Source organism: Heteronotia binoei, chromosome 14, assembly GCF_032191835.1.
Source record: "Heteronotia binoei isolate CCM8104 ecotype False Entrance Well chromosome 14, APGP_CSIRO_Hbin_v1, whole genome shotgun sequence".
NCBI classification, from domain to species: Eukaryota; Metazoa; Chordata; class Lepidosauria; order Squamata; family Gekkonidae; genus Heteronotia; species Heteronotia binoei.
In genome coordinates this window covers 35,788,851-35,802,928 of record NC_083236.1, presented here as the reverse complement: position 1 = coordinate 35,802,928, position 14,078 = coordinate 35,788,851, and the positions used below count along the sequence as shown (strand labels likewise).

The 14,078-nt window shown below is 45.2% G+C and overlaps 1 protein-coding gene across 1 annotated transcript in view; it reads right to left on the bottom strand.

Moving 5' to 3' along the window:
* CMC2 (C-X9-C motif containing 2) overlaps positions 1-14,078 on the bottom strand; it is a 34,471-nt gene that overhangs the window by 12,575 nt on the left and 7,818 nt on the right. The window contains exon 2 of the mRNA XM_060253666.1: positions 3,222-3,348. Within this exon, the coding sequence (XP_060109649.1) occupies positions 3,222-3,302 (81 nt within the window). The 5' untranslated portion in view covers positions 3,303-3,348. The remainder of the gene's footprint in view (positions 1-3,221; positions 3,349-14,078) is intronic.

Genomic DNA, 14,078 nt, shown 5'->3' with positions numbered 1-14,078 from the left:
TTGAGTCTCAGAGCTAGGGGCATGTGCCGGGCCTTCAGCCTTATGGGCTGCATGCTGGGGTTCAGTTGTAAGGCTACTTGGGGCCCGGTGTACGTCCCCAAGGTACCATCGAAGACAGCAGGAAATTCTTCGCAAACCTTTTGAAAATCTCCTTGAGAGGGAGCGTGATGGATACCCATTACCCGGATCCCCAGGGCCTCAAACCAGGACCGCCCCAGTAGGCTACACAGATCCCCTTCAACAACGATTATGGGAAGCTTGCCCGCGAACTTCCTGTATTTAACGTGAACCGCCTCCACCCCCAGGACAGCGACCTCTCTCTTCTGGAAGTCGCAGACAGGTGTAACTGGAATTCCCTCCCTGGGCACAGCTCCCAGAACTGGCTGAAATGACCATCTGGCCTGCCCCAGAATCTACCTCCATTTTGTAGGGCGTGCCTTCTATAAATACAGTCACTTTGAATTTATCAGGGGAGAGCATGGGCAGCTGGCATACCTGGTTCCCTGTTGTGGTGAGCGCCTGGATGTCTTCCACGAGTACAACCCTGTGACGGCAGCCATTTTTCTGTTATGAAGTGTCCCCTTGGTGCAGCAACAATCCTCTGCAAACACGTGCCAGGTGCCCGGCCTTTCCACAAGTGTGGCAAACTGTGTTTCGGAACTTGCAGGTGCGTCGCTCATGCGGCTCCCTGCAGCTGGCGCAGGTCTTGGGGCTTGCTGGTTCTGCCACCCGTAGCTTTTGCTGGCCCGCCTGATGTAGCTTGAGGGCATCATCCCCATCAGAGTCATCCGCAGACGGCCGAAGCTGGTGCGCACTGGCAACAGGGTGGTGCCCCTTTTCTTTGTTCACATCTTTGGCTGCTATGGCTATCTGAAGGGCCCTTCCAGGGTGGGGTTGGCCTCTGCCACAATCTTTTGATGGGCTTTTGTGTCCTGGAGGCCATGAGTAAACTTCATGAGCAGGACGTCTTCTATTTGGGCACCGTATTCTGCTTTCATGCCCATTTTGCGCAGGAGGATGAGGTAGCCCATTACGGTCTTGTTTGGCTGTTGATTCCTGTCGAGGAACTGCAACTGTCGGGTGAGGCGGGTTGGCTTCGGAATGAAATGGTCGGTCAGTGCATTGATGATCTGGTCATAGGAAGAAGTTTCGAGCGTTGCCGGTGCGACCAGGCTCTCTGCAAGCTGCAATGTGGTAATGCTGCAGTTGCTCAGCAAGATGGCCTTCTTCATCTCTGGTTCATCATCTCCAATTCTTTGGGCCACGAAGTGGTACTTGAGTTGTTTGACCCAGGATTCTCAGACTTTGGGCTGCACCGTGTCAAACACTGGAATGGAGTTTTGCGATCTGGGGGCGGTGGCCATGGTCAGGCTGGGTGGCAGTGCCTGTTGCATGGCAGCACTGGAGCTTGTTGCACGGGGCAATGTCGGTCGACTCTGGGCTGTCAAGTCGTCAGATTCAATAACGAGTTGTTACAAAGAAACTACTTTATTGATACTGTTACTTGAGGCTAAGCCAGCATTGAAAAGACTAAAGAATAAACTGTAGATACATTGCATATAAGGGACACTTCAAAGGGATTCCTAAGGGGGGAGGATTATGCAGGGAACATTCACACACTGATGTTACCAATTCGTTCTCAGGCTTGCATGGCCTTGATCGTAGTGGGCTCCTGACTCCCTTCCGAGAGCCAGGCCTGAGAAGGCACAGATAAGACTTTCACATCTTTCCATTTCAAAGCAAGGCCACTCACTACAGGAAGGGAGAGGTAGGAAAGGTACAAGCTAGCAGCATTTGAATTTACTTTGGTTCTACCCAGAATGCTCTTGGACTGAGCCAGAGTTACAGACAGACTTGACATAGGCCTCACTCATCCGGGTTCTGTCCTCGTTGCCACTATAATATAGTGCATTCTATGCATGGATAGGGTGAAGGATAAGTGATAACAAGCTCTTTATTAAGTATAGCATAGTCAATGGCTGCACTAACAAGACTGAGAACTGGGCCAACGGGGCCAAACCTATATACATCTTTGGGTTCCCACGCAAGCACATTATTGGGTCATTCAAACTGGTGAGACTTGTGATTGGTCCAGGGCAGCAGAGATTTGGATCCTGCAGCCCATTGTTCCCAAGTCCCGAAGTTCCCAGGTCCAGATGACACCAGTGAGCCAGGTAGGAATACCCAAAGTCTTCACTTGAGTCCACATACATAACATAAAATGTAATGCCTGGTTGCAGAGATATACACTTTATAAAGGACACAGACAAACACAAAGGTTTTGTTTTGTTATTGCTTTAAAAAAAAATAAACCAAAACATGCTTAAAACATTAGCACTCGGTCTTAAAGGTGCTTTCTTTGTATCTCTCCCATGGGATCCAGGAGCTCTGGCTCTTTCCTTCCTTCCCCAGGGGACCAGGAGGGGGGGAGGAGCCTCAGTCAATAGAAGGAAGAAAGGTTTGGCTCAGTACCTCTGCTGCGCAATTGAGAGAGACTGAAAAAACAAGCTCTGCCATCCCCTCTGCCTTCCCAAGGGAGGAGCCTCAGTCAAAAGAGAAAACAGAGGCTTGCTCTGTAGCTCTTGTGCAATTGAGCAAGCCTTGCAAAGCAAGCTGTTATGCACAAGAGAGGGAGAAGGAAACAGACAACAGGCAGTTGCTCAGGGGCCTGATAGGAGCCCTCCAGGGGCCTGATTCAGTCCTCAGGCCACATGTTTGACACCCCTGATCTAGAACATCTTTTGTTCTTTTGGGGATGGTGGTGGAAAGCATCACAAAGTCACAGCAGACTTATGGTGACCCCATAAGAGATGGTCAAAGATGGTTTGCTATTGCCTGTCTCTGCACAGCAACTCTGGATTTCTTGATGGTGTTCCATCCAAATACTAATCAGGGTCAACCCTGCTCAGCTTCTGAGATCTGATAAGACTGAGCTATTTTAGATAATGGGGGGAAAGAAAAAACCCAGCAGCCAATATCACTACAAATCCAATAACTTTTTAAAGGTTAAGTCCTCCCCCCAAATTGATCTGAACTCTTTCAATCAATGGGTGAATTGATAAACATCCGCAGGGTCCCTCCTACAATACAAAAGCAAGGCAAAGCTCTCTTCAGGAAAAACTTAGCTACACTAGGTTGAAGATTCTCTCATGTAATTGTATGATCCCAGGACAGTGCTCTCAAGAGACTTCATTGGCTCTGCATTGGGTCAGAAGTCTTACCTCACTGTGACACTCTTTCAGTAGGCGGATGACGGCGTTGCACTCTTCTGTATGAAGATGAGGAGACAAGTCCGGATGCATCGTGCATTAAGCCAGGCTTACGAGCAAAATTAGAAACTCTTCTACCCTGCCAAGAATAAAACATTAGGATTTACTTTACATCTAGCATATTTCCAGCAGGGACATCTTACTCTCGACTTATTTGTCTGTGAAAAGATCAAACAGAACCGGTTATGAAAGTGCTCCTTTATTTCAATTCTATTCTATAATCCAGGGATGTTGAACTCATTTGTTCTGAGGGCCGGATCTGACATAAAGGAGACCTTGTTGGGCCGGGCCATGTTGGTCTGGGCTATGTGTGTGCCTATTTAAGATTAGATACCAGAGATATAAACTTTATAAAGGACACAGAAAAACACAATTAAAGATTATTTTTTAAAAAATGTAAAACATACTTAAAACATTAGCATTCATTGGTCTTAAAGGTGTTTTCTTTGTATTTCTCCCATGGGAGCTCTGTCTCTTTCCTTCCTTCCCCAGACAACCACGAGGGGGAGGAGAGCCCTATCCAATAGAAGGCTTGGCTCAGTAGCTCTGCTGTGCGATTGTGATAGCCTGGCAAAGCAAGCTCTTCCTCCCCCCCTTCCTCCACAAGGGAGGAGCCTCAGCCAACAGAGAAAACAGAGATTTTGCTCTGTGGCTCCTGGGCAATTAGCAAGCCCTGCAAAACAAGCCATTACAGAGAAGGAAGCAAGAGAGAGGGAGAAGGAAGCAGATGACGGCCAGTTGCTCAGGGGCCTAATAGGAGCCCTCTGGGGGCCTGATTCGGCCCCCGGGCCAGATGTTTGACACCCCTGTTATAATGGGTCACCATCAGCTTACCAGCTGCCTTCCTGTTTTTCCAAAGTGGTCAACCAGATGCCTGCAAACTGGACATCAAGGCCTTCTCTTGCTAGTCTCCAGCAACTGGTATTCAGGGGCAGACTGCCACTGTACATGCATGTTCCATGGCTAGTAGTGTTCTATGATTAACTGCAATGTGCCTGTAGAAAAGAGCAAGAGTCCAGTAGCACCTTAAAGACTACCAAAATCTGTGGCAAGGTATGAGCTTTTGTGAGTCACTGCTTGCTTCTTCTTATCTCATACCCTGCCACAAATTTTGTTAGTCTAGAAGCTTGACAAGCAGCATGAGAAAAACTGAAAACATTTTTCAAAAATAATGGAGTCTGTCCTCATGTTTTAAGAACTCTTCCAGATCAAAACTGAAGTTACCAGTTAAAGAACTAATGTATGGCTCATGTCAGTCTGTGTGGTAGAAATTCAAAAGCTGTACCTTCTAAAGAACATCAAAAGGTGATATTTACTAGAGAAATGTAGCATCTGCATCCTTATCCTTCCACTTCACAAAAACTATGAAAACACAGAACACCGTTTAAGTCCAATGGCAAGACCAATGAAGTTTAACACTGACTATACGTGTGAACTGAGTGACTTAGCATATGTGGTGAGATAAGAACCCAATATCGCTGTTAAGCCCCGGGGGTTCCATTGTCCGGAGCACTGTAATAACTTGTAACTCAGCAATCACCCATTTCAGTCTGTTTCTGAAATTCCTTTGCAATAAAACCGCTGCTTTGAGGTCCCCCACTGAGTGCCCTGGGAAGTTGAAATGTTCTCCTATAGTTTACTCAATTTTGTGGTTCTTGGTGTCAGATTTGTGTCCATTTATCCTTTGGTGTAGGGTATGAAAACACAGAATATTGTTAACTTTTCTGTGAGGTTGCACTGGTTTCACAGATGTCAATCTAAAAGCTTGCTTGGATATGCTGAATGCTCTGAACAGAAAGTGTGTGCTGCCTGTGCAGAACACTGACTTAAACACTGAGATAAATCAGGGAGTGCCAAAGGCACAACAACAATAAAGCCACATCAGGCTAAAAGACAAAGACACTTCTTCCTGTCTTATTTTTTACATGATATGCAATACCTGACCATTAACCTTGGGTGCTCTGTGACAATCTGGAACCTCCAATTCCAATTCTCCCTTTGTTCCCAAAACTGATACCAAATACATGACTTAGCTTCATACCTCCAGTTTTAAAGAGCTAAAGTCCAGCAGCACTTTAAAGACTAACAAAATTTCTGGCAGGGTATGAGCTTTCATGAGCCACTGCTCACTTCGTCAAATAGTTTTGTAATCCTGAATTATAATTCAACCATGAACCTCCCTTCCCAAATTAAAATTCAATCAAGAACCCGGCCTGAGTCCGTTTTGGGGAAGGGGGGGTAGAAATGTGAAATAAATAAATAATAATAACTTCCCTTTCTGTTGCTTTTCCCTGGTGCCATTTCGTCAGTTCTATAGTTTTCTCCTGATAAACTGCTCAAATCTTGGATATTCCTACATCTTCTGTCATAATCTTTTTCTTGAAAGAACCCCTTTAACACTGTGAGCCATAAACAGTATAACTGACTAGCTTTAGAGTCAGTAATTACAGTCTTATCCTGAACTGCAACAGACTTTCAACACACAGAATGGATCCTTCTTTCTTCCATCTGATTTCTTTGCAGAATATGACAGGTAATCTTTGCTTTCATTCTTGATCTCTCTCCCCTCCTCTTATTTCCCAAACCACATGTACACCTTTAGGTCAAAGAGTAATTCCTGCTCCAATCTGGAGTAGCTCTGCTAAATATTTTGTTGTTGTCGCTATATTCATTAGAATAAGGAATGTGCTGATGTTTTGATTTAGAACTGCTAGTATTTGCTTAGGATTACACACACCACTATTGTACCAAGTCCCTGAATAAACTCTGTATTTCTTTTCAAACCAGATATCTGTCATCCTTGTCCTACTGAAAACTTGCTACTCAATGCTTGCTACCTATCCCAGTTTTCTGCACCCTACAGAAACTCACAAGCTAATTCCTCGTGTTGATCTGAATGTAATGTTCACAGGGATGTGGTAACAACCATATAAATGCAACCATACCCCAGTTCTGAAAAGAGCACAGAAAAGGTCGCTGCTGACTTATTAAATGCATCACGTTGTCTGTTCTTCAGCAATATATATGATATGGGAAGGGGCTTAGGCAGTGGTCCTTAATATAGGGTTAACAGATTTACAAGACAGACTATTACTATTTTCAGCTGCGGAGTGCTGGAGACAAGTGAGGCCTCCACAGATCTTGAAAACCACACAGGGCTAATTCCACAGTACCCTGGACAACAATCCCATAGCACGTTGAAACTTAAAGCAATGACAGGGACCCTATCTGTAAATGTTTGGAAAGAAAATTTATGAATATAAATTGTTCAGAGAGAACACACAGAAATTCCAGGGAAAGCATATCAAGGGAATTGAGCAATTGCTCTGAAAGAAATATTAGCCTCCAAGTGCAAGGATAATATAACAATCTGAAAATAGAGCAATTGCTCTGGGAGAAAGGCAGGCGGGGGGGGGGGGAGCACTAAGCAAACACCATTAAAATCTAAAGCAATTATTTGGAAAAAGGTATTAAGGGTGAGCTCCATTTATTAAAACAGATCCAACACATTTCACAAGACAGTGCAACACCAATGGGCATTCAGCTGGATTTCAATTAGAGAATTCTACCAGGAAGCTGTTCACCGTGTGTATCTCTTAGCACAATGGCGGGTAATGAGTTGGATCCAGCAGCAATTTCTGTTGACAGGAGGGATTTCTATCAGAAGAATGGGACTCACATCTTCTACTGCAGCCTGAAATGGAAGTTCCTGAGGAACAAGGGACCCCCTCTCTCCATAAACACATGTGGGGAGACATGGAGGTATACAAAGGAAGGGGAGAACTGGCAAAAATTGACACACCTCTTTTATTAGTGGAAATCTACCAATGGATCCAACACAACGGAATTTACAACTGAAAAAAAAAAAAAAACTTTGGTCAAAATTCTCTGTCTTTCTCTCCACTTCCAAGAACCATCTGCAGTCTCAAACAGTCTAGCTTTCCTAGTTCTCCATATAACCTTCAAAATTAATTTGAAAGGTGTTCCTCTAATTTGTTGGATTATTTGTGATTCAAGCCCACTCATCACGCTTACATTTATAGGCCAACTTTCCTTCAAGTAACATAGCATGGCATTGTTCTGTATCAGTCCTCCATCTACAACCCTCAATGGCTAGCTAGTAGAGTGGAGTGTACAATAAATGTGTGTTGTTCAGTGGTCAAAGCTAAACTTAGACATCAAGAAGGCTGGAGATTCATTGAAGTCACTGATGGCAACCCGGGTTTCAGGGGGTAATCCATACCCTACCCTACCCTTTATTTGTCTCAAAAAGACCACCTTATTTTAACAATACAATAATGAATTTATTGTTTCTTCCATAGAAGGGTTAAGCAGCTTATTTTGGCTAACATGTAGCTAGTTAGTTTGGCTAACATGTAAAACAGTTTCACACTTAGGCTAAGCTGCAATTATCTTAAGTGAATTTACAATATTTCACCCACTCTGAGGGTTACAGAATTGGCAGGCGGTTTCTCCTAGTGAGAGAAATGGAGTGATTTTATCTGGGAAAGGCTCACTAAACACTGGGATCTAAACTCTAAACACCATTCACTATTGGCTTTCACCACATTGATAGGGAAACTGGTCAACCCTTGACTCCAACCCCAACACTGAAGACAGAATCAGCAGGTGTCCCCAGACACCCTTCCCTAACCTGCAGCCTCCCTAAATTAAACTAACCTGCTGAAACACAGGATACCCAGGCCCATTCCCATCCAATCCCTATTTCTCTATATGTGGACGATCCGTAGCTGACCCTTTATGTGGATGATCCCTAGCTGACAATTTTTCTTGGTTCCTGACCTTCCAACCCTCCCCACCACCAAACGTCCATGGCTTCTCATTGGATGGAAACTTGAAGAATTTACAAACACCTTAAGGAATCAGGGATCAGCTACGACACTTGAAGGACAGATCTGGAACCCATCAGTCACAGGCATATAAGGGGTTTATTTCTTTATTTGTTTAGAAAATGTACATACCACCTCTCCAGAGACCTGCTAAAAGGTGGCTCATAACTATAAAACAAGGCAATTAAAAACAAACCATGAGTCAAAGCCATTTAAGCAGTCAATAAAAACAAGCCTAGTAAGGTGTTTCTTCTTACCTCACACGATGACCTTGGGAAGGAGGTCAGACAAACCCCACTATATGTACTATCTTAACATCCTACGTTTAGTAATCGTTTACTATAATTCTAGGGAGCCAGGTACAGTGGGGATGGAGTCTCTGATAACTGAAGTTTCTCTCCGAGAGATCCAAGACTGTCCCCACCTCTCCAGCAACTGCACCAATGGCCAGTGGAACCCAATCAGAAGTATGACCTTTTGTTCTTAAATTCTTAGGCTACGTCCTAGTAAATTACCACTTTGTGAATTGCCACATATGTAATTGTTGCATTTTGATATACCAAACTGCATTTTAAAATTTTCCATTTAAAACTGCTTTTCCATTGAAGATATGTTTGCAGGTCAGAAAATATGGAAAATGTAATTGTGTAACATTCCGAAATGTATAAAAATTGGAAATAAAAATTAACTAAAATCGACTAAAATCAGAAAAGATATTGCAGGGTAGAATTAAAGTGTCACAAAAATATTTTTTCTTTTTTCTTTTGCTTTAACAACAACAAACTTTAAAACAATCAACAAACATCCAATAATTATACAAATAAGGAAGACGATAGACAGACAGAAAGATTTATTTACATTTACCACATATGCAGAGTTCCCCAGTAGGGCACCCACCAGTACTCCCTCTGGCACACACACCCCTGAACTCTTCAATAATTGGCTGGGGCCATTTTAAGGCAGGGCTTGTTTTTGGCTGCAATTTGTATGCAAATGAAATGGTTTTCCACAGCTGCAGCAGCAGAAGTGGCCTCTGGAGGATCAGGAAGACTAGTAAGCACCTGGAACTGTGCTATCATTTCCCCTTTTCATTCCCCACCCCCCCTCTTTCTCCTATCCTTTCCCCCTCAGGCTTTCCTTCATGCCTTTTTATTCCCATTCTGTGACACTTCTGCAAAACACAGAGGCAGGTATTGCATTTGGCTCTGCCTCCCAAGGCATCCATTTTGGAGTGGCACTCATCAGCCCTTCTCAAAATCCCAAAGTGCACCCACAGGCTCAAAAAGAGTGGGGACTCATGATATAAATGCACAGAGATACACCCCTTTCTATCATATCTTGCGATTCACATAGCCCCTTCTCTAACTTTATAATGCCGTCCAACTTCTATTCCATTTTAAATACATTGCCCACCCCCCCCCCGGCCATTGGAACACACATAAGGTCACCATTTTAACACATCACAAACCTTTATCCCAAAAATATTTTCTAACTTAAACTTCCATCAGGACAGGATACAGTACATGGAATCACCATTTAAAAAGCTAATGTGGCATAATCATCATTAAGAGTATTGGACAAGTACCTAGGAGACCTGGTTTCAAATCCCCACTTGTGCTGTGGAACCTCACTGGGTGACCTTGGACCAGTCACAATCTTGTGACCTAACCTACCTCGCAGGGTTGTTATGAGGATAAAACAGAGGTGAGACTAATATAAGCTGCCTTGAGTCTCCACTAGGGAGAAAGGTGGGGTATAAAGGTCTGATGCAGTTCATCAGCAGTACAATCCTAAAAGTCACATCGACTTCAATGGCTTTAGAAAAATGCAACTCTGCTTATCGACTGCATTTGAGAAATGGCTGACCGTAGCATCCAGCACTTAACCACAATGCCAGGTTGGTGTAAGTTTTTTTTTTAAGTTTATAATTGAAGATTAAAGGCGAGTTCTGCATTTGATAACAGGCTGACAGCCGCCTCTTTAGTTATTGCTATTAACCAGAAATGACAATGATCAGAGCATGATTGGGGCGGGGGTGGGGGAGTCACACATCAGTAAAAACAGGTGTAAATCCCACTCTTGTAGGTGGTTACTATACCAAACAGAAGACATAAACAAAAGTCAGCAAAACAGTCTTCTAGAAACACAAGTCCTGCGGTTATTGCACAATTGTTAGGTCAAAAGGCCAACGATGTCACAATCCGTCTCTCTTAATCAAACTGACCAGAAAGACGGAGCTTAATTGGAACAGAGCAGCAACAATAGCCCTGGAAATCACTGGTCTGGTCAACTGCCCCCTGCCTTTGGGGTCCTTGAAATCTGTAACTCCATTTGCTTTTAAGACAGAGTCCCATTTGTCTTAAAACCCCTGCTTGGCAGTAAATCAGAATAACTATCACCCCTGCATCTAAGTGCAAACAGTGATTGCATTCCTGCCTGCACTGTTCCCCTGGCTCATACTAGAAACAACAAAACAAAAAAAGCATCCCCCGATGCATCCATTTCTACCCGGTTATTGAACCATCCTGCCAATTCTGCTCAAAACCACACAGGAGGGTTTCTCTCCCCACCCCCTCCTTTTCCCTGCCAAATCCTTCCCTAACATTGCATCCACTGAGGGTGAGAAAATGAGCCAGGATTATTTTGTCAGTTTCAAGAGAGGATTTATTTATATTGATGACAAGAGTACCGTCCAGGGCTCAAGGCTTTTAAGTTCAGGATGTTTTTAAAACGCTGTGGAAATGGCACTTCCTTGTGCCATTTAATAAAAAGTCAACACCCAGAATTTTCACTTTCTTCTTGGTTGAACAGAATAGCCTAACACTACCCCCTAGGAGACTTCAGCTGTCTCCTGTTACCCCCATTTGGTTGGTATTAGCAGTAGCCATCCCCCAAAAATCACCTACCAGCTACTAGAGCTGTCAGAAGGAAGAAATGGGTACTTTCATGCCAAGTTGGATCAAATTCCTGAAACTCTCCCATGGCATCTATAATTTTCCCATCTGTTCTCAAGTACTGCCCCAAGACCATCTTCACTGGCAGGTAGAAACAAGTCTTGTAGTATTACATAACTATGTGAATGTTTAGATTTTAATTATGTAAATTATGGAATGTCTAATTTTTATGCATAATGTTATATTTTTATGTCAGTTTTTATATGTTGTAAGCCGCCCTGAGCCACCTGGTGGGAAGGGCGGGATATAAATCTCAAATTTAAAAAAAAAAATTCTCTCCAGCTCTATTTGCTCACACCCGGCGCAACATTAGCAGATATCTCAAGCATCTGTCTAGTTATAAAATGGGTATAATAATGAGAAAACCAACCCACACAGAAGAACAACAAGGTCAAAGTTCCTAGGGGAATTCTAATCAGGGTAACACTGATGGATGTAACACTCGGCAGTCACATTTTTTGAGAAGCCAAATAGAACCTGACAGGGCTCAGCTCTGCCTGAAAGCAGTTGTGTAAGGAAGAAACACGGCAGAGAAAGAAAGTTCATATGAACATAAGAAGCTGCCTTGTCACAAGTCAGGTCATCTGTCCAAGCTTTTCAAACCCAAGACCCATCTTTCCCAGCCAACTGCCACCAGAGGACCTACAAAGGTGCAACAATATGACAGGAAATCGCACAATAGCAGAGGCCAACACTAAAGCTAAACAATGCCAACAATTAAGAGCAACAGCAGTTGAAAGAAAGGGGAAAATAATCTGATAAAGTGCCAATGCTGGGGTACCACCAGGTAACTGCTGAAATCAAAAGGCCTAGCATATGAAGGCCCTGACCTGGATTGTCCAGCTTAGTCTGATCTTACTGGATCTTGGAAGCTAAGAAGGGCCAGCTGTGGTTAGTATCTGGATGGATGACCACTGAGGAAGCCCACGGTTGCTACACAGAGGCAGGCATTGGCAAACCCCCTCCCAAGTTGGTTATTTATTTATTTTATTTATTTATTTATATTGGAATTTATACCCCGCCCTTCACACCGAAGTGTCTCAGGGCGGCTTACAACATAATAATTTAGTACTACAATTTAAAACACTTACAAGTAGAATTAAAACCATAAATTAATAAAAAACAAGATAGATAAAACCGGCGGTCTACAGATGCATTTCGTTCCATCCAAAAGATTTCCTTGTCAGTCAGTATTATAGGCCTGCCGGAAGAGGGCTGTCTTACAGGCCCTGCGGAACTGCCCTAGGTCCCGCAGGGCCCGCACCTCCTCCGGCAGCTGGTTCCACCAATAAGGTGCCGTTATTGAGAAGGCCCGATCCCTGGTGGATTTTAGACGGGCCTCCTTTGGCCCGGGGACTACCAACAGGTTTTGTGAACCCGAACGTGTGGGGAAAGACGGTCCCTAAGGTAGACAGGTCCTAGGCCATATAGGGCTTTAAAGGTAATGACCAACACCTTGTACCGGACTCGGAATATTACCGGCAGCCAGTGCAGACCCCGGAGCCCCGGCCGAATGTGCTCCCGTCTTGGGAGCCCTAATAACAGCCGGGCAGCAGCGTTCTGCACCAACTGCAGTTTCCGGGTCCGGCACAAGGGTAGCCCCATGTAGAGGGCATTACAGTAGTCTAACCTCGAGGTGACCGTAGCATGAATCACTGTTGCCAGGTCGTCACGTTCCAGGAAGGGGGCCAACTGCTTCGCCCGCCTAAGGTGAAAAAACGCGGACTTGGCAGTGGCTGCTATCTGGGCCTCCATTGTCAGTGAAGGCTCCAACAGCACCCCCAGGCTCTTGACCCTGCCCGACGCTGTTAGCGGCGCGCCGTCAAAAACTGGCAGGGGGATTTCCCTTCCCGGGCCGCAGCGACCCAGGCACAGGACCTCTGTCTTCGCCGGATTCAGCTTCAGCCCGCTCAGCCTAAACCACCTAGCCACTGCCTGTAACGCTCGGTCCAGATTTTCTGGGGCGCAGGCGGGCCGGCCGTCCATAAGCAGATAGAGCTGGGTGTCATCAGCATATTGATGACACCCGAGCCCGTACCCTCGGGCAATCTGGGCAAGGGGGCGCATGTAGATGTTAAATAACATCGGGGAGAGCACCGCCCCTTGAGGCACCCCGCAATCAAGCGTGTGTCTCCGGGACAGTTCCTCCCCAATCGCCACCCTTTGTCCCCGACCGTCAAGGAAAGAGGAAAACCATTGCAAGGCCAACCCCTGAATCCCTGCGTCGGCAAGGCGGCACGCCAGAAGCCGATGGTCGACCATATCGAACGCTGCCGATAGGTCCAACAACATCAGCACCGCCGAGCCGCCTTGATCCAGATGCCGCTGAAGGTCATCCACCAGGGCGACCAGCACCGTCTCCGTCCCGTGGCCCGGGCGAAAACCAGACTGGTAGGGGTCAAGGATAGAAGCGTCCTCCAGGAAACTCTGTAGCTGCAACGCCACTGCCCTCTCGATAAGTTTGCCCAAAAAGGGCAAATTCGATACCGGCCGATAGTGTGCCAATTCGGTCGGATCTAACGTTGTTTTCTTCAAGAGGGGGCGGACCACCGCCTCTCTGAGCGCTGATGGAAAATGCCCCTCCAATAGGGATCTGTTTATGATATCCCGTATAGGATATCTTAGCTCCCTCCGGCAGGTCTTAATAAGCCAGGAGGGGCATGGGTCCAATTTACAAGTTGTTGGGCGTGCAGATAGGAGGATCCTGTCAACTTCTTCCAGGCTGAGCGCGCCGAAGCCGTCCAGGACACGATCCGAAGACAGGCACGGAGCCTCAGGTCCACTAACTGTATCTAATATGGCAGGAAAGTCGGAACGGAGCGATGCGATTTTATCCGCAAAAAAATCCGCAAAAGCCTCACAGCCAATTTCCAATTCATTGAAATTTGGTCTGCCCTGTGGCAGCGTTGCACTGAAGCAAATAAACTGGGGAAAGAGGGAGAAAATTCAAGAAGCATTTCATATCAGTTTGGTGCACTTGAGGGCAGTGTTCCCTGTAAACTGAA